Consider the following 20,572-nt stretch of genomic DNA (forward strand, 5'->3'; position numbering starts at 1 on the left):
TTTATTCCTGTGATTTTAAAGCTGAATTTACAGCATCATTACTCCAGTCACATGATCCTTCAGAAATCATTCTAATATTCTGATTTGTTGCTCAAAAAATATTTATCATTAATTATATTTTAATTAATTTAAAATATTCATCATTATTATTATGTTGAAAACAGCCAAGTAGATTTTTTTCAGGTTTCTTTGATGAATAGAAAGTTCAGAAGAATATTATAAATAACATTATAAATGTCTTTATCGTCACCTTTGATCAATTTAAAGCATCCTTGCTAAATAAAAGTATTAATTACTATAATTTCTTTCCCCCAAAAATTACACTGACTCCAAGCTTTTTAATGGTATAATGTATAATGTTACAAAAGCTTTTTATTTCAGATAAACGCTGATCTTTGGATCTTTCTATTTTTCTAACTTTCCATTCATCAAAGAATTCTAAAAAAATGTACTAAACTGTTTTAAATATTGATAACAATAATAAAAAAAAATGTTTCTTGAACAGCAAATCAGCATATTAGAATGATTTCTGAAGGATCATTTGACAATGAAGACAATGAAGTAATGATGCTGAATTCAGCTTTGATCACAGGAATAAATTACATTTTAAAATATATTCAAATAGCAACACGGTTACTTTCAATAGTAACAATATTTCCAAGTGTTACTGTTTTTGCTATCCTTTGAATCAAATAAATGCAGGCTTGGCGAGCAGACGAGACGTCTTTAAAAAGCATTAAAAATCTTACTGTTCAAAAACTTTCGACTGGTAGTGTATATCAGTCAAACTCTATGTCCAGCTTTACAAACAACCCACTCAACATTACTAACTGACAATGATTTTCTAACTGCAACAGTTGGATTCATCTGAGGTTTATTACATACATTCAAAAGCTTGTGCTAAACATAGAATGAGTGGGTTGTTTGTGACGCAAAATTTGAAGTCATGGAACAAATTAAACTAAAGACCCTGTTATCACATATGTGACCTATAGATAATAATGGCAACAAAAACAAAACAATATCGCAATCATCACCGCCACCACAGCGTGCCGCTATAATTAGGGCAACCTTCTTTCCACCCACTTTTACCTGGTTTGCATATATTGAACTCCATAGCACCTCCAAGGTTAAGAAACTTCTGGACAATGGTCTTGGATAGGATGTTGGGGGTGAAGAGGACGGGTCTTTTGCGCTGACATTGGTGTGGGGTCACTAGGCTGTACGGGATCAGATTCAAGCTCTTGTTCAAATCGCTCTCTGGATCAGATGTGTCTGATAAAAACAGAAACAGTTCACAGGTCAGCTTTGAAAGGAGTTTACTGCTAAATGTCAAATGTAAATCAGCAACCTATAAATGGACATGAGAATAAAAAAAGCATTGATTTCTGATTAAACCAGGCTGATTAAACAATTTAGAGCATAACTAAAACAAAACGTATGTATGATTTTTCAGTTCTAGAAATCAAGCTTTACAAATTCCCTAACAAGTTTCATTTTCATGACAGTACAAAGCCTGTCTACATGGCATCCGCTGCACAGATTCCTTCAAAATAAACAAGTAAAGATGAGGGTAGGCAGTCTTACCCTCAGGCCTCAGTGTTTCAAAACCTGGCCTGGAAACTGATGATGGATTTCCTCCATTGACAATGCGGACACGCTCACTGCTGTTCATCCTCTTGTACTTGTTATCCACCCTGCTGACAAACTGACACCAGGGATCTCTTTTAATCTCGGCAAGACTCTGCTCTTTTCCTATCTGCAGTAAGACCTCAGCACTATGGCAGGAAGAGCAAACTCAAGAGGACCTGTTACCTGTAATAACTGAAAGATGAAGACACTGGCTCTGGACAGACGCGGACTAGACTTGGGGTCTTGAGTTGGTGTGGGCTCCTCAGGCTGAAGGGTGTTCTGCGAGCACAAATGGAAGCAAGAGAATTCATTAGAGAGGGACACATAGAAAGTGACATTTTCCAAGACAATTTTCAAAAAACTATTAAGGAAATGACATCATGACTATGAGTTATCTGACATGTGACCATTCCAGGGTCAGAAATGAACTTTTCCATTAAGGAATTGATTTCCATGGGCATTTTTTACATTTCTGAATGCAATTTTTATAATCACACAATTTTTTTTTTTTTTTTATATTTTAAACTGTTGTCAATAGCAATAGACATGTTAAAATTGTATCTAAAACAGCTACATGTAAAAAAAAAACAGGAGCTCATAGGTCTGCAATATTATTATTGTAGATTACTGCTCTTTATATTGCAATAATGATTATTAATATCGATATAGAAAACAACATAAATGTCACATTCTGGCTTCACAGAAAAACGTGTCTTCACAGACAAACAAACGTTAGTCTAGTCTACCACAAGTTATGCAAAACCTCCCATTTTAATCACTGAAGCTATGAAATTAATCTTTTATTTACATCGTATCCTCACTGTGTTGTTTATGATGAAGGAATTCGCGAGCGTGCGCAATCAACAACAGCTCCGGCGTTTGGCGTTTTCAGCACTGACTAATCTAAGCGCCTCTGATTGGCTAATACGTTCCTAAGTTCAACAGAAATGTGTTTGATTGGTTGTAAGGTTCAACGCTGCACAAAACAGAACGTAGAAGCAATCTGACACAAAGTGTGCGAATATAAACTTAATAGGGGTGTAACGGCACACAGATGTCACGGTTCGGTTCGAGGGTCATGGTTTGATTTGATTTCGGTACAACAGAAAAAAAATATCTACTATGCTAGGTTTCTTTTCATTTATTTTAAACAGACAGTAGTACAAATTACAGTTTTTCCACCTACATGTGAAAATACTAAATATTATATTACATTAATGTCATATATAGGCTACAAAATCTGCAGTACATGCAGTACAAGGAATAAATACTTGAAAAATATTTAATTTAGTTAACTGATAGACAAGGGGAAAAAACTGTGCGACAGGTAACGTAGCCTATATTTGAGTTTCAGTCTAGTTTTGTGACAGAAAGGAAACTCCAATGGCAGAAAACAACATTCTGTTCCGTTTTTTAAGTTGATTTTGCTGGTATAAGGAAAGTTGAAGTAAATGCGCCGGCGCACACAAACACAAAACATATCAGTTCCAGGCTTCCAGCATTGCTAACTTGACAGCGCAGTTGGTACTTTATCAAAATAAAACAGTGAACCAAACATCAGAGCGCCCGCCTCACTGTGCCACCGTTAGAACATGACTGAAGTAAAAGGTCTATTATTTACATAACAAATAATAGTTTAGCATTTGGATGCATCGCAAATATGGAAATATTATGGAATATTTGGATTTGTGCCAAATGAGGTAGGATACAAGAGCAAAAAGCTCCATTTCGCAGACAGTTAAGCACACAAGCCTTTAAAGTAACGGTATACTCCTTTGTCAGTGAGAGACACGTTCAGAATCAGCACATGATCACTGTCTAGTGGGTTTTGTTTTCAAGTGCGCAACTTCTGGCATTCGCTGTTCTTCTGCTGGCGGTCATCAAACAGAGTTGCATTACTGCGGGCACTTGTTTCGCTTGTTTTGTTGATCCGTTGTAAGGCCTCATGCACCGAACCGAGATGCCCGTACCGTGACGGTTTGGTACAAATACGTGTATCGTTACACCCCTAAAACTTAACCCTGCGAATTGACACTTTTCATTCATTTTCACATTTAAGTTTAATCGTGATAGCTGTAATACGTTGTTTAATTGTGCAGGGCCGCTTTGTCTTGAATTTATGAGGCATTTTTGTTCATTTTGGTGGCATTTTTGCCACAAGCCCTCATTAATTTACGACCCTGGACCATGCACACAACACCTACACTGTAAAATGGAGGCTATTTGCATTATTACGTCTTAAAGGAACAGAACAAACAGTTTTTTAATTCAGAGGTTCAAAGACAGGTTCATACACTAAACTATGACTGTTTTGCTCCAATAGGTGTTGACTGACATTATAAATGGGCTCAGATCCACAGCTGGCCAGTACATAAAAGAACTTTACTTTTTTTCATTCGAACAATACTTTTTCATTAGATGAACGAAAACGGTTATTCAGTTCTGTTACCACATAAGAAAGTCAGTCAAACAGGTTTGTAATTACATGAGAGTGAGTAAAATGATGACAGAATTTTCATTTTTTGCTGAACTATCCCATTGAAGTGACAAAAAGTGTTGAATACAGTCACTTTAATTGGCATTTAAATTACGTCTCGTCAGTTCTGACTCATCAACAAATATGAAAGCCAAAAGTAGATGCATTTCTCCAGTAATCCAGAATAAACTGACCCGTAGTCCTCGCAGAGTTTCGACTTCCTCTCGACCTCCTCGACACATCAGCTTCTGAATCTTCACCAAGAGGAGCTGCTGGGCTCTGGGGAGGATGTGACAGCTAAGTTGACTTTACAGCTTCTCGTCAGTGTCAACAGATATAAAAATGCACACCCACACACTCACCTACACACTGACAGACAATCTGCAGCAGGCAATAGACGAATATTCACACTTTCAGTTTTGAAACAGACACTATAATGGTCACTCGTTTTTCAGTGTCCTCACCTCGAGTAGCTCGGGATGGTGCCTCTCTCTGTGTCCTTGTTGGTGAAAGGGTCAACACGGGCGCACACCCACTCGCATTTGCCCTGGTGCATGGTGTCCAGGACATGGAGAACCTCGTCACATCGTACGTTGAGTGAACAGTTGTCCAACTGGCTGGAGATGTTCAGATTGAGACGGATGTAGAAAGAGTCTCCGGATACCACTGTGCCATCTTCAATGTCCTTCAGCAGACGCCTGTAGCCTGGACACAAAAAGCAGGGTCAAGGCATTCTGTGGCCCAATAAAAAGCACTGAGGAGTAGAGAAGTGACCCTTAGAATAGTTTGGTGTGGATGGAGCTTAACACAACACTATGCTGTGATGGGAACAAAGGAGCAGCATTTGATTCAGACAGAGCCATGGGCTAAAAGACCAAAGCGCTGTCTTTTCTTTAGAGTCTGAATATGTTATTAGGTTCCTCCCAGGGTGGCGGAGCACTTTTTGAAGTATGCACACTGAAAAAAAAGCATGTTCCTTTTAAGAGAAGTCTGGACTCACCATCATAGTTGTGCTTGTAATGGAGATGCACTTCTCCAGTGCATCTCTGCAGGGTCCAGTGAGCTTCCTCTTTGGTGCAAGTGTCCAATGCCACACTCTGAGCTTCTCCACGAACATTGCCTTCCAACTAGCGGATAAATGAAACCAAACGGGAAAAGATTACTACTACTACAACAGGTTATTTTGGCTGAGGAACATATGCAGGAGTTCAATCCCACCATTAGAAGATGATGTCCGACTTTAACCCCGGCCCGTTCTGTTTCAGAACCAGACTGGACAGAGGACACGAAGATGCCACTATCATTTCCACCAATCAGAGTGATGTCCGACAGAAGGTTTTCTCCAGAGAGTAAAAGGCTTTGAACTGGCCGCAATGAGTTTTGCGGAGGGCCTGAGGTCAACGAGGGACGAAACGGTCTGGGGAAAGACCAAGGACACGTGCATAGATGAGGATGGGTGAGGGTAAATTGAGATGACCAGATTTTGTCTCAAGTCAATTCACTGAGTGCTCAAAGAATGATTTTAAATAACGCTATGACTATAAATACAACAAAATACCTCTCCAAAGAGAATTTCCTGAAGATGTTATTGACTTGCTCCAGATCGTACGAGTCCATTGTCTCAGACTGGTGGGAAGATGAAGATGAATGGATGGATGAAGGCCCGTAGGAGGAAATGTCTAAGTCATGGTCATCTACAGTAAAGAAAGAGACATTTTTACAAAGACGAGTCACTTAAGTGTATGATTCAGCTGCGAGTGGGTGGAATAAATGATTTATGCGTGTTCATACCCATGTCGGCATTGTCTCCACTGTCAGTATCTGTCGGGTCTGAAATGGGAAGACTGAAAGAGAGATACAGCATAGTGAATTTTACTCTACAATGCCAATGACTTTACTATAGTTAATGGTATTTTTGTAGAAATGCATTCTAAATAACACATAAACAGAGCTGGGTAGATTACTAACAAATTATAATCCATTACTGATTCCAAATTACATGACAAAAATCACAGCTAGTAATGTAATCCGTTACATTTACACATTTTTACACACTTTTGACCTAACTTTGATTTAAACACAGAAGGATAGCCTTGTACCATAGTCATATAAAATACAAAGATTAAAAAAACCTATATCAGAGAACCATGAAAATGCAAATGTGATACTTAATTATTAAAATATTTATTGTAAAATATCAGGGGTACTTCAAGTAAATATATTAGGTGATCGCAATTAATCGTATCCAAAATAAAAGTTAGTGTTTACATAATATATGTGTGAGTACTGTGTATATTTATTAGGTATATATAAATACACACACTTGCATGTATATATAATTTAATTTATGCGTAAATATATATAGACATAAATATTTTTTAAATATATACATATGTGTGTATATATTTATATAAACATTATAAATATACACAGTACTCACACATATATAAACACAAATTTTATTTTGGATGCGATTAATCGCAATTAATCATTTGACTGCCTTGTTCTAAAGACATAGAAACACATGGTTAAATAACCTAAAGAGCGATAATTGAAATAAAAATCAGTGTGTTCATCAGTAGCTGATGCAATATTGAAACAATTCTTAAACCTGACTAATGACCTGACTGACTGGTTCACAAAACTGAAAGACTTTCTGAATTCATATAAGCAGTAGGCTATTAGAAAACAGCATTTAAAACGGGAAATTAGGGAGAATCAATACATTATCATTCACTGCTGTTGTGTAAATAATGTGCGATCATGCAATCAATAAAAATTAATTGTAGTCTTTTTACGAGTATTTGAAAATGTAATCTAATCTAATTACAAGTACTTCATTTTTGTAATCTGATTCAAAATCCAGATTACATGTAATCAGTTACTACCCAGCTCTATAACCACTGAATATTTTGTTACGTGTGATAATTAGCAACTATCCATGGTTTTAATTACCATTTGTATTGAGAGTTTGGGTTCTCCTTGCTTCTCCTGACAATGGAGCTCTGGTCTGGAGGCTCTGGCACGGTGGACAAGATACTGTCATTACGGCATCGCAGCTGAAGAGACACAAGAACATACACACCATTTAGCTTCAAAAAAGCAACTTGGAAAGACATACTATAAGAGGAAAATGTATTAACGTCTACATTTTTAATGCAGATCTCTGCAGGAGAAATCACTGCACTGGCGCTGTTGAGACTTGTGTTGTCAGTGGCTGCAGGTTCTAACAGATCCCCATTGGTGAAAGGCATGGCTATATAATGAGAGATGAAATGAAAGGAAACTAAGCTTACAAAACATTCAGTGAACAATGCCATACAATAACAACATATTAACTGCAAGTTCACACGCAGCACCGTCAGAGCTCTTAAAAAAATTACCTTGGAATAGAGGACTTTTGGGTCCAGCAGCTGGAGATTTTGGTCTGTTAATCTAATAAATGAGAATGGCAGGCATTGAAATACAGCAAGAATAATGATCAAAGATGTATAATGAGAGATTATTATTAGCTATAAATAGCTATAAGTTTGTACTCACTCTGCCTTTAAGGTTACTTCTGCGTTGGAGTTTAGGCTCTTGATCATCAACAGTTTCTTCTCCAGAGTCTTCTGAAGGTCCTCCGGCAGGTTGCCCAAAGTGCTGAGCTATAATTAATGGAGTAATGTCTCGTGGCAGACTCTGAGGGAGAAATATCATGATAAAATAAGAAAAATACTCCTGTCAAAATGAGTGTGTTAACACAAGCCATTAATGTCTGTTGGCCACCCCACTCACAACTGCTGCTTCTGTCTCTTTTTTCTTTACAAGAATTACGTCTAAGAGCGCAATAATATATAAAAGTTTGTGAGAAAATATGATGCGTGTCAGATCCGTGTCATGTTTAGCAGTGGCAGCTCTTAAAGTAATAGCGGCCAAATAACCTAATAACCCAGCTGCTGTGATGTCTGTTAATCAAAGAACAAAAGTAAAAAGAGGAAATCAATAACTTCTATGGAAATTAATTTAGTATTTGGTATTTGATAACTTTATTCAATTTTTATATTTCCTACTTGCTGAAAGGCACAGTATATATTCTGAAAATATTTGCATACATTTAAATACTTTTATTCATATAATTAATATTATATATAAATATATTTAATATATAAACATAACAATTTTCTTAACTATATCTATGCACGTGTGTATATGTATATATACATAATAAATATCCACAGTACACACACATATATTATGTAAACAAAAACTTTCATTTGGATGCGATTAATCACGATTAATCGTTTGACAGCACTAATAAAGACTGTCTGAAGTTAAATGAAAAGTTATTTTTTAAAATCTAATAAGTGTTACAATTAAGAACTCTCGTTTATAATGTAATGTTGAATGGATATAATTAATTGTTAAATATTAGGGGGAAAAAATCTGACATCAGTATTAGTATCAGTGATACTCACCTTGAGTCATAAAAACGACGCCACTAAACAAATATTAAAAAAATATATTCTCTTTATGATGTTTCTACATTAATCTGTGATGTGAAATTATTGCAATATAAAAGCTTTAATAAGATCAGTAAGATTAATCATGATTAATCGCGATTAATTTCAGAAAAAATCTGATTAGTTCTTTTTTTAAATCGATTTAGTGCTGTTAAACGATTAATCGTGATTAATCGCATCCAAACTAAAAGTTTTTGTTTACATAATATATGTGTGTACTGTGTTTATTTATTATGTATATTTAAATACACACGTGTGGATATATTTAAGAAAAATTTTGTTTATATATTATATGTAAATAAATGTTAATATTTTCAAGATACATACTGTGTATGTGTGTATTTATATATACATAATAAATATATACAGTACACATGCATATATTATGTAAAAAAAAACTTGCATTTTGGATGCAATTAATTGTTTGACAGCACAAAAAAAAAATATTCAATGGTAACAGCCAATCAGTCAAAAAAAATCTTTTTTTTCACCTGATCCAAACCATTTTCTTTAGCCATCCGTCTCAGTTTGCACTCCAAGTTGACTATCTTGGCTTCTTTGCGTACGATTTCAATTTGAAGTTCATCGCTCCTCTCTTCCAACTCCCGTATTTGCTTGCGGTATTTGTCTTTGTCAATCAGACATTGAGACACGAGGTGTTGAGCATCGTCTCTTGACTTGAAAGCCTGTGCGACAGGGATAAACATACTATATTTATAGCCCTTTTAAGTAACAGGAAATGAAGTAAGCCATTAGTAGGAACATAGTACTCAACCTGGTCCCGCTCCCGTTCCAACTCTTCCAGCTGCACCATAACCGTATTCATGCGGTTCTTGTACATTTCGCAGTCCTTCACCAAAGTGGAGCACTTCAGTTCAAGGTCCTCCTTCTCTTCCAGGTACTGTGCATTATCAGATAAAACATTTCTTATTTAAACTCATCAATACAATAAAGAGCAAAGTGGCATCATTCAAAATTGTATCGCATGACCTTGAGAGGAAATCTTACGGTTTCTTTTCAGCGCATTATTAATGCCTACTCCTCATTTCATCATTCCACACTAAACATTAAACGTTTCATGCAACTCAAACCTTGCTGACTGCATGTCGAAGAGACAAAGCTTCATCACCTACAGAGAAAAATGCTCTGCTACGGCATAAATTTCCATTTGTTGGAGCAGAAATTTCCATAGCATGCCAATAGTTTCAAACAAGGATTACTTTCCATGTCTCAATAAACAAACTAACATTAACATGTATTGGGGAATGCAGGATGTCTGGCTTTGACGAGCATTCTGCACGTATTAAACTTGGTTGAACTTGTTCTCTTTTTTCTTTTGCGACCGAAGTAGGCCTAAAATGCACATTATATGCAAGAAGTAGAGCATTTGAAAAGCTCCAAAAGAGGGCTGACTGTGATAAGAAGTCATTGCCGCCACCCATCCCCCTCCCTTCCTGTCTTAGCCCGAATTCTGACACTTTTCACACGTCACTTCAGATGCGCTTCTAATTAGAGCCGCAGCACATTGCAGAAGGGGCCACTTAGAGCAGCCAGTCCTCATCAGCCTCTGTCACTTCTCGTTCATGTGTGACAAGAGAAAAAACCTTTGCCTACACTTCATTATTTCTAGCCGTCAACTAAAAACTCTCATGCTGAGACCATATTAAATACACTTAAACCCCCATGAGGCCAATGTAATATCACATTTGCCATGTTTATTATAAGGACATTTGATCTTTCGGGAAGTGACCGAAATTGACCTGATGTGACCTGACGTGACCTGTCGCTTAAGTGAGCTGTCTACCTAGACAGCTTTTGCATGCACTATACAGTTGGTGCACTTACGGCAGTAAGACTGTTTCAGTCAAGTTATGCTGGCATATAAGATGACTCATTTTGGCAAAAAAATGTATTGCATTGCTTGCAGATAAAGTAATTTCTACTTGCAATGCATCTAGCTTGCATATGAATAAAGGTATATAATTTCGTTAAATACGGATACAAAGTTGTTCCTCTTTCATAATGTCGCGTCAACACCAAATGCTACTTTCATAGCAAGAACAGAACAGGATCGTTTAAAACACAATTAAAAAAAAATATATTAAAATTAAATGCATTTAAAATAATTAAATTAAAATAAATAAATAACATAAATTAGCCTACTATAAGGTACACTACAGTTGAAAAGTTTGGGTCAGTAAGATATTTTTAATGTTCTTGAAAAAATAAGTGATAGTGAAAAATAAGCAATATTGTGAATATTATTACAATTTAAAAACTGGTTTCTTTTTTAATATACACTACCAGTCACTACCAGTTTGTTTTTTCCTGCATTTATTTGATCCAAAGTAAAAACAGTAACATTTTGAAATATATTTATCATTTAAAATTTATTCTGTTTGAATATATTTTAAAATGAATTTATTCCTGTGATTTTTAAAGCTGAATTTTTAGCATCATTACTCCAGTCACATGATCCTTGATTAATCATTCTAATATTCTGATTTGCTGCTCAAAAACATTTATTATTATTATTATTATGATGATGAAAACAGAGTAGAATTTAAGGTTTCTTTGATGAATAGAAAGTTCAAAAGAACAGCATTTGTCTAAAATAGACATTTTTTTCTTTTTTGAAAAGCAAATCAGCATATTAGAATGATTGCTGAAGGATCAAGAGATACTGAAGTAATGATGCTGAAAATGTAGCTTTGAAATCACAGGAATAAATTACATTTGAAAATATATTTAAATAGAAAACAGCTATTTTACATAGTAAAAATATTTCAAAATGTTACTGTTTTTGCTATCCTTCGGATATCCTTTTTGCTGTAAATAAATGCAGGCTTTGGTGAGCAGAAGAGACTTCTTTAAAAAACATTAAAAATCTTACTGTTCAAACGTATTAACGTATTAACTAACATGAACAAACAATGAACAATACATTTATTACACTATTTATTTGTCTTTGTTAATGTTAGGTAATAAAAATACAGTTGTTCATTGCTAACAAACACAACTTGTGATTTTAATAATGCATACGTACATGTTGAAATTAACATTAACTAAGATTAATAATTGCTGTAGAAGTATTGTTCATTAGTTCATGTTAACTAATCAAAACCTAATTGTAAAGTGTTACCCAAAAAGTAAGACTTAGTAACACCAAACATTTTTTTTTTCAAAGCATCCATTAGTATGTGCTAAGCATTGTTTGTATAGAAGCCTGAAGCTAAAATGATAATTTTTTCAATGCGAGTCTGGTCCTAACCTTGTCCCGGAGCTCCTCGGCCTGTCGGACCTCTTCGTGCAGGTTATAGAGTCTGTTGACTAGCTCCTGACGATCCTCTAGAGCCTCCTGTCGGTCATGCTCCAGGATATCCAAGATGGCCTTGTCTGAATCAGGCAGAGGCCCGGGCTATGCATAAAACGAAACAAAACAAGCATACAAAACAACTTTGAAATCTCTGACTTTGAGTAACCTTTTCTCAACTGTTGCTTTTCACAGTCTTTTATTTACTGTGATGCAAAATCGGTCCTCACCTGTATGATGGACTGCAACTCCTGGAGTTTGATCTTCAAGACCTCATTCTCTCGCTCCAGCTCAAATATCTGCTCTTTCCGAGGTCGGTTCTCAATGTCATTCTTCAATTTCAGAGACTGCCTCCTCTCCATTTTGCACTCCTCCTCCACCTTGTTCAGCTTGTGCTTTAGTTGGTCAATCTAGAGGAAATAGAGAGACAGCTTTCAACATTTGTATCCCACTTAGTCAAAACATTCATGTAAATATGAGTGACCCATCACTCTCAGCAGTAAATACAGAAGACGGAGAGACTTTTTAAGAAGAATGCTCGCAGAAGCCCTCTAACCTCTAGCTGAAGGTCTCGGCTCCTCATCACAGCCATATTCTTCTCCTCGCTGAGCTGAGCATATCGCATAGCCAGCTGATAGTTGTCATCCTTCACCTTTATAAGTTCATCGTTATAGTTATTACGCTCTTCTTTCATCTTATTGTAGCGTTCCTGGAAAGTCTGCAGCTCCTGGTTGGCCAGCCGTAGCTTCTTGTGCTCATCTTCTAGCGTGCGGCATTTGGTCATGATGTCCACCCGCTGCACATCTTTAGCCTTGGACTGCTGCTGAAGCTTCATGACTTCATTCATTAAAAACTGGATTAGCCCTTCCTGGCCCTCTTCCACTGCAGGAAAAGGATAAAATACAGTTAATTAAACACTACCGCACAAAAAAAAAGAAAAAGAAATGGTATTCTTGAATGTCTGATACCATTAGTGTACCACAGCAGCACCACAGTAATTGTTTATAAGGCTACTGCACAAATCTGAAAAAAGGATTTATGGCAGATGCTCATCCCAGAAGGGAAGCAGGTGGAAGGCAACAAACATTTTTAAGGCATGGTCGTAGGTCATTTATATGGGCGGCATTTTGAATTTAAAAGCAGCTCACCGACTATAGTGGAACATCTGCGTGTTGGCTCCTTCCCCGTGACGAGCTTGTAGAGGTCAGGGTAGTACAACTCTAGACTCTCTAGAAAAACCACATAGCCTCGATCTCCCTTTGTGTGCAGGATATCCAACAACCGACCTGAAACAAACCACTGCAGCATTACTTTTGTTGAACTGAAAAAAAGTACAATGAGTTATTTCTACCTAATGTGACCTTTACAAATTACTTTGAATAGTGCATGTTAAAGTTATCAGGATGAATCATTATCAGTATCATATCATTATCATTTACCAAAATAAGAGGGATCATACAAAATGCATGTTCTTTTTTATTTAGTACTGGCCTGAATAAGATACTTAACATGAAAGACGTTTACATACAGTCCACAAGAGAAAATAATAGTTACATTTATGAAAATAACCCTGTTTAAAAGTTTACATACACTTGATTCTTAATACTGTGTTGTTACCTGAATGATCCACAGCTGTGTTTTTTGTTTAGTGATAGTTGTTCATGAGTCCCTTGTTTGTTCTGAACAGTTAAACTACCTGCTGTTCTTCAGAAAAATTCAGATCCCACAATTTTTTGGGTTTTTCAGCATTTTTGTGTATTTGAACCCTTTCCAACAATGACTGTATGATTTTGAGATTCATCTTTTCAAACATCTTTTCAAGACAACTGAGGGACTCATATGCAACTATTCAAACAGAAGGTTCAAACACTCACTGATGCTCCAGAAGAAAACACAATGCATTAAGAGTCAGGGGTGAAAACTTTTTGAATTTGAAGATCAGGGTAAATGTAACTTATTTTGTCTTCTGGGAAACATTTAAGCATCTTCTGTAGCTTCTAAAGAACAGTACTAAATGAAAAAAAAACATGACATTTAGGCAAAATATGAAAAATGTGCACATCTACATTCTCTTCAAAAGTTTATACCCCCTGGCTCTTAATGCATTGTTTTTCCTTCTGGAGCACATGTGAGCATTTTAACTTTCTGTAATAGCTGCATATGAGTCCCTCAGTTGTCCTCAGTGTTTTTTTTTTTCTTTTCGAAAGGGTATCACTAAAATATCCAGGTCAGTAATAAATAATTAATAACATGCATTTTGTATGATCCCTCTTATTTTGGTAAAACAATTAACATTTTGCAGATTCTGCCAAGGTGTATGTAAATCTCCTGTAGTTCAACTGTACGTAGTGGGATCTATTATTTTTGGTCAAATTTTTACTCTTGACTAAAATGGCATCTAAAAATTATATTTTTTATATTTCTTAATACATTTCATATATTAAATGAACGGCCTAACAGTGAGTAAATTAAAAGTGGATTTTTGTGTGAATATCCTTTTAAACATGCATCCACATTTTTAAAATAAAATAAATAAATAAATAAATATTTTTAAAATATCTTTTTATATTATTATTTACTCCATTACTATTGATGAAATAAAAGTCTAGATAAAATAAAACAAGGTCCTCATACTGTCAGGGTCCTGCAAACTTGCTTATCAATTGTCATTATTGCTTACGGGGCGCAGCGGTCGCCCATGCAGGTTATCATATCATATCACAAATGCAGTTGACAGCTACTGATTGTGTTTGGTATAATATTAAAAATGTTTAAAATTTGAGTTTTAAAGGGATAGTTGACCCAAAAATCTGCTGGAACCTGGAATCTGCTGCATTTAACAAAGTTTAGAGATTATGGTTTATAAAGTTGTAAATATGGATATTTTTCTTATACAAATGTATCGCTTTGCTTCAGAAGGCCTTTATTAACCCCCTGGAGCCATGTGGAGTATTTTTTATGATGGATGGACTCACTTTTTTCAGCTTTAAAATCTCAAGACCACCATTCACTACCATTATAAGGCTTGGAAAAGCCATTGGTAACTCTGATTGTATTCATCTGACATTTAGAAAGTCATATACACCTAGGATGGCTTGAGGGTGTGTAATTAATGGGGTAATTTTCTTTTTTGGGTGAACGGAGGATCATTTTATGTGACTCCATCATAAAAAAAACAATTGATAATTTAACAAAAAAAAAAAATCATAATGATAACTTATGTATTCTATGACAAAGATGTATTAGTATCAGTCACTGAGTATATATTTTGAATAATGTTTTTTTTGTATTTATCCACTTTGTTGCAAGTTTGAAACAGCAGCAGGCTTGTAGAAAGAGCTCTGTGCATACGCTCTTCTGATTGATTTTGTTGCAGCTTATAAAAATGTTGCTGGTTTAAGACATGTTATTAAAGGAGAAGTCCACTTCCAGAACAACAACTTACAAGTAATTTACTCACCCCCTTGTCATCCAAGATGTTCATGTCTTTCTTTCTTCAGTCATAAAGAAATTATGTTTTTTGAGGCAAACATTTCAGGATTTTTCTCCATATAATGGACTTTAATGGTGCCCCGATTTTGAACTTGCAAAATGTAGTTTAAATGCAGCTTCAAAGGACTCTAAATGATCCCAGTGAAATTATTTCTCAGTTTTTTCTAAAAATACAAATTTGTATACTTTTTAAGCACAAAAGCTCATGCAGCACTAGCTCTGTGATGCGCGTCTACGACGCTACGTATTACTGAATCAAGTCGAAAGGCCGCGCGCTCGACGTATGCGGAACTACAGACTCAGTGTTTACAAAGCGAACATGTAAAGACTAATGAAGTGGAAATAAAAAGTCAAACGCTGTTTACAAACAAAAAGGTACAACGATGTTGGACGATTCTGAAGTTGTAAGTGAAAATGAGATGGAGTTTTTCGCCATACTCTACCTTTTTGAGCCGGAGTACACGGACGATGAAGTTAGACGTGATTCCATAGTACGTAGCTTCGTGGACGTGCATCCCAGAGCCTGTGCTACACGAGCTTTTGTGCTTACGAAATATACAAATTTGTATTTTTCGGAAAAAAAAAAAAGTTCTGGACACCACTGAAGTCCATTATATGGACAAAATCCTGAAATGCTTTCTTCAAAAACCATAATTTCTTTACGACTGAAGACAGAAAGACATGAACATCTTGGATGACAAGGAGGTGAGTACATTATTTGTAAATTGCTGTTCTGGAAGTGGATTTCTCCTTTAAACTCTGTTGTGTCGCTGTAGCAGGGAATGTCCAGATTTGTCTTTGATGAAAGCAGCGCATTGTATTTTAACTCACTAGAGAAATTCATGGCACAAAAAGTACTTGAAAGATCTTGTGTATTACGTGCCAAACTGCCAGTCCCAGAGGGAAAAGAGAATCATTAGGGGGCTGTGAAAATCCCAGCCATGGTAAACAAGCATTTTGATGTGCTGCTTTGTGACAAACAAACAGCGCAGACTTTAGCAAGCTGCTCAGGCGAAATCCCTGTCATCCATTTTGCCTGTGGCCATTCGGAAGTTGAAAAATGATTCGCAGGTTCAGGAAGGAGTCGTTGGGAAAGAAAAACTACAGCGGCAGCTCACAGGATTAAAAGCGTCCATTCATCATCACATTACACCACTGGAAAAACACCGTGAAAGATGGGGTGACCGAGTAACTGATTGATGATGTGATTTGCATGTAAATGTTTTCAGCATTGAATTTGCATTTCCATATTCCACGGTGTTTAGTATTTTCTGTCACTGGCATCTATGAATGTTGATGTCCCTGCAATACGATTTGGAGAGCAAAACCAACCTTGGGCGGATCCATATCGCGTCATCAACAATGCTATGGCATATGCATAAGAAAACACTGAAAAATACCTGCTCGGTTGACTTTGGACTCCAGCAGGCGAGAGTTGAGCACCTCGTCTTCGTCTTGCTCGTCGATGACCTTGCATTGGCGCAGATAAGAAGTCAGCTTGTTGGGGTTCATGAAACGGCACAAGATATACCGGTTCTTCTCTGCATTCTCCCACAATGCCTCCCCGTAGTCTAGCAAGTTCATTGAGCCTCCGTTCTCCATTTCTGCAGAGGCCTCTGAGACGACAAAGAGAGAGAATAAAGTTTTAGACAGTGTTTCGACACTCCTTTCACACCCGTTGCATTGACAGCACATCAGATTAAAAAAAACAAACTTGTCATTGCATGCACAAAGATAAAAATATCCATTCAACAATGATAAATGGATCAAAACGAACCGTACTTACTTCCTTCAAGCTGTTTTATGGTCTAACGTGAGTGATTTATTGGCTATTTTTACAAATAAAATATAACACTGAAGACTAAAAATAAAAATATAAATAGGACTGCATGATTAATCAAAATAAAACCAAGTTTTGCAATGATAAAAAAATGAAACCAAGGCTGCGATGAAATGTTTTTGGCTGCTTATAACATGCATTTGGAAAAGCAACAATGCAACAAAACTTGTAATGAGACAGAAAAAAAAGAAAAGACTGTAAACAGAAGAGAAACTTTAAGGCTTCCTCGTGGCAAAATTAAAGTCTGATGGTTTAACATTTGAAAATTAAGAAATTAAGACAACCATAATTATTGCTATTGTAAATTTACATATATATTGCAAAATAAAATAATACTTTTTTATTAAATACTTGATATGTTTTACTGTGAAATATTTGAAAATATATTTTTATTAAATAATTATTAATAATATTGTTTTAATTAGTCTGTCATTGAAATATAATGACAAAATTTTGGCCACATTTTTAATCCTACAAACAAGCTAAAAAAATGATATTTTAGTTAATGTTTTATTTAATAATAATAATAATAATAAAATTTACATTTTGGCCATGTTTTGATCCCTACAAACAAGCACAAAAAATTATATTTTAGTTGATATTTAATAATAATAATAATAATAATAATAATACAATTTTAATTTGGGCCAACTTTGAACCCTACAAACAAGCACAAAAAAAACTGAAAACCTTAGCTTTAATTAATATTTTATTTAATAATAATAATAATAATAATTTTTTTAATAAAACTGACATTTTGGCCAAATTTGAACCCTACAAACAAGCACAGAAAACCTGGATTTTCCCCCCATAATTTTATTTATCACATTTTAATCACATTCATCGCATTATCACATTCAATATTGATTCATGTCATTTTTGTCTACTAAAAAAATCAGATATTTTGTCAGCTGAACTGGTATGTTAAACAACAGTGCAATTCATTTAGCACAGTGCACTTCTATCCCTTACCACACTATACTTTTTCAGTTGCAAACTGGGTTTCATGTTGACTTGTTTGCTCAAATGTTGATTATCGCTTACTTAAATGCAAAATAAAGTTTTTTACAACAGATTCATACAACACACAAAAACATGTTATTAAACTGTCACTGATACTTCCAAGTGTATCATTAAGTTACAATGATCAATGTTTCCACAATTGTGAAATCACTTTCACACCACTACCTTTGATACCAATTTATTGTCTTTAAATATCTCCACTATAATGTCAACAATACAGAACAATTCATGCAAGAGTGACCTGCAGCTGTGGCAGCTCTGTGCCACTATAATGACACATTTGTGTCCTGCGGCGAGCATCATGTTTCTGTGTGCAATCACACACTGCCTCATTTCAGAGGGGTGAAACAAACCATATCTTTTTTTAAACTTTGTGGACAGTGGCTGTGAGAGTGTCACAGCACATGACTGAAGCCGAAAGCACAGAACAGAGCTGATGGTTTTCTGAGTATATCTGATGGCTGCAGCACATACGTGTGTGAATCAACTGTGTACCTGGATCACAGATTGCAGCACCGTGATTAATGGTCGAATGTTATGAATACCAAGAGCAAGGCTACAGATGGCAGATAGAATGCTGATATAGGCTATATATAAGTCAGTTTGGCACAAAAATCCTGAAATCAAATGAATACGTGCATGCATGAACCTGTGTGCTGCTAATTTCATACTAGATTTATTTATTCATGGGTTTATTCATGTAATTAACAGCTTAGAGAACATTAATCTGTGTGTATCTTAAAGGGATAATTCATTCAGAGTTCATACAATGGAGGTCAATGGTAACCAAAACTGCTTGGTGATATTTCTTCATAATATTTTTTTTCTTGTTTCACAGAGGTAAGTAAGGTTTGGAATGGCATGAGGGTGTGTAAATTTTTTTACTGAATTTTCATTTCCGTGTGAACTGCACGGAACATTGCAAAAAAAAAAAAAGCCAGAGGAAACAACAGAGGAACGTAACCTGTATTAACAGCTCTTGGACAGATTGACACTCGATTACAACATGAAGAGCAACATAGCAACTGCCTAGCATCCACCAAAATACAGTGGCAAATAAAAAATTCACCTACTTTAATGCTGCTAAATCTAGTCTGAAGCTCAAAGCTAACTGACACGTTGTTAGTAAATATTCACCAGTTAATGCTTCACATACTGTACATTACTGTTATTTTGGGTCAGTAAGACTGCAATCATTGAATCCGATTAGACCATTAGCATCTCGCTCAAAAATAACCAAAGAGTTTTGATATTTTTCCTATTTAAAACTTCACTCTTCTGTAGTTACATCGTGTACAAAGACGGACGAAAAATGAAAAGTTACACAGTTAGTAACTACAGTGTAACTACAGAAGAGTCAAGTTTTAAATAGGAAAAATATCAATATTATATACAGTCATTTTTGAGTGAGATGCTAACGGTCTGATCGGATTCAATGATCTATGCTAAGCGATGCTAAAAGTGCTACCGCCAGACCCGGAGATCGGCTGAATGAATTCGAAAATGGTAAAACTCAACTGTTTAGCTCTAAGGGAGTTGGACAATGAGCCTATTTTCAAAAAAACTTGAGTGCTTCTTTAATGATGTGAATGGCCATGGTTGGCGAACGATGCTTTTGGGAAACACACCCCGGTCTCATGGTGAAAACGCACCTGAGGAACTTTTTCGCGAGACTCGAAATACATACCAATAAGTACAGTACATACTACTGCAGTTTCCAACAGAAATGTCCACCGGGTAGCGATTTTTTCCCCCAGAACAGATGAACGCACATATGGTACGTTTTATGGTAAAGGCTTGGTGGTGTACAGATGTACTGTACAATTATTACAGTTTTTGCATTACTGTAAGAGGCAGGTTTACGGTTAGGGTAGGTGCAGACATTAATAAAATACAATTTAATAGGTAGAAACTTTAATTTATTTGACATTTTAAGAATAACGTACCATCTGCACTACACCTAAATCTACCCGAATATGAACAAAAGTGTGAGCAATGATGATGATTTAGCTTGTTTTCCAATCTCTCATCTTTCAGCTCTTTCGTGAGTCATGTTTTTCACAGGATTCGTACCCAAGGTTTCCACATCCTAAGTCTAATTCCACGCTGCCTGAGCTACCGAGCAAGCTTGTTACGTCCTGTGTTGTGTCTATTCTGTGTTGTGTTGTGTCCATTTGTGTCCACACCTTCCCCAACCCTAAATCTACCCTTACAGTATTAAAAATACAGTGTTGGTGGCATAATCTGATAGATAGCATTTTCTGTCAGAACACCAGAAAACGAAACATGTGGAG

General features: G+C 35.8%; 1 protein-coding gene across 1 annotated transcript in view; it reads right to left on the reverse strand.

Annotated features, from left to right (window-relative positions):
* Positions 1-20,572, reverse strand: part of card11 (caspase recruitment domain family, member 11) — a 39,271-nt gene that overhangs the window by 7,125 nt on the left and 11,574 nt on the right. Inside the window, exons 2-21 of the mRNA XM_051103038.1 lie at positions 16,816-17,031; positions 13,072-13,209; positions 12,480-12,805; positions 12,154-12,333; positions 11,882-12,028; positions 9,386-9,511; positions 9,102-9,296; positions 7,649-7,789; positions 7,492-7,543; positions 7,258-7,364; positions 7,064-7,167; positions 5,900-5,952; positions 5,667-5,802; positions 5,327-5,525; positions 5,109-5,235; positions 4,573-4,813; positions 4,303-4,387; positions 1,816-1,911; positions 1,588-1,708; positions 1,093-1,275 (exon numbers count right to left, since the gene is read on the reverse strand). Of these exons, the coding sequence (XP_050958995.1) occupies positions 1,093-1,275; positions 1,588-1,708; positions 1,816-1,911; positions 4,303-4,387; positions 4,573-4,813; positions 5,109-5,235; positions 5,327-5,525; positions 5,667-5,802; positions 5,900-5,952; positions 7,064-7,167; positions 7,258-7,364; positions 7,492-7,543; positions 7,649-7,789; positions 9,102-9,296; positions 9,386-9,511; positions 11,882-12,028; positions 12,154-12,333; positions 12,480-12,805; positions 13,072-13,209; positions 16,816-17,017 (2,959 nt within the window). The 5' untranslated portion in view covers positions 17,018-17,031. The remainder of the gene's footprint in view (positions 1-1,092; positions 1,276-1,587; positions 1,709-1,815; positions 1,912-4,302; positions 4,388-4,572; positions 4,814-5,108; positions 5,236-5,326; positions 5,526-5,666; positions 5,803-5,899; positions 5,953-7,063; positions 7,168-7,257; positions 7,365-7,491; positions 7,544-7,648; positions 7,790-9,101; positions 9,297-9,385; positions 9,512-11,881; positions 12,029-12,153; positions 12,334-12,479; positions 12,806-13,071; positions 13,210-16,815; positions 17,032-20,572) is intronic.

Source organism: Labeo rohita, chromosome 3 (assembly GCF_022985175.1).
Source record: "Labeo rohita strain BAU-BD-2019 chromosome 3, IGBB_LRoh.1.0, whole genome shotgun sequence".
In the NCBI taxonomy this organism is placed as follows: domain Eukaryota; kingdom Metazoa; phylum Chordata; class Actinopteri; order Cypriniformes; family Cyprinidae; genus Labeo; species Labeo rohita.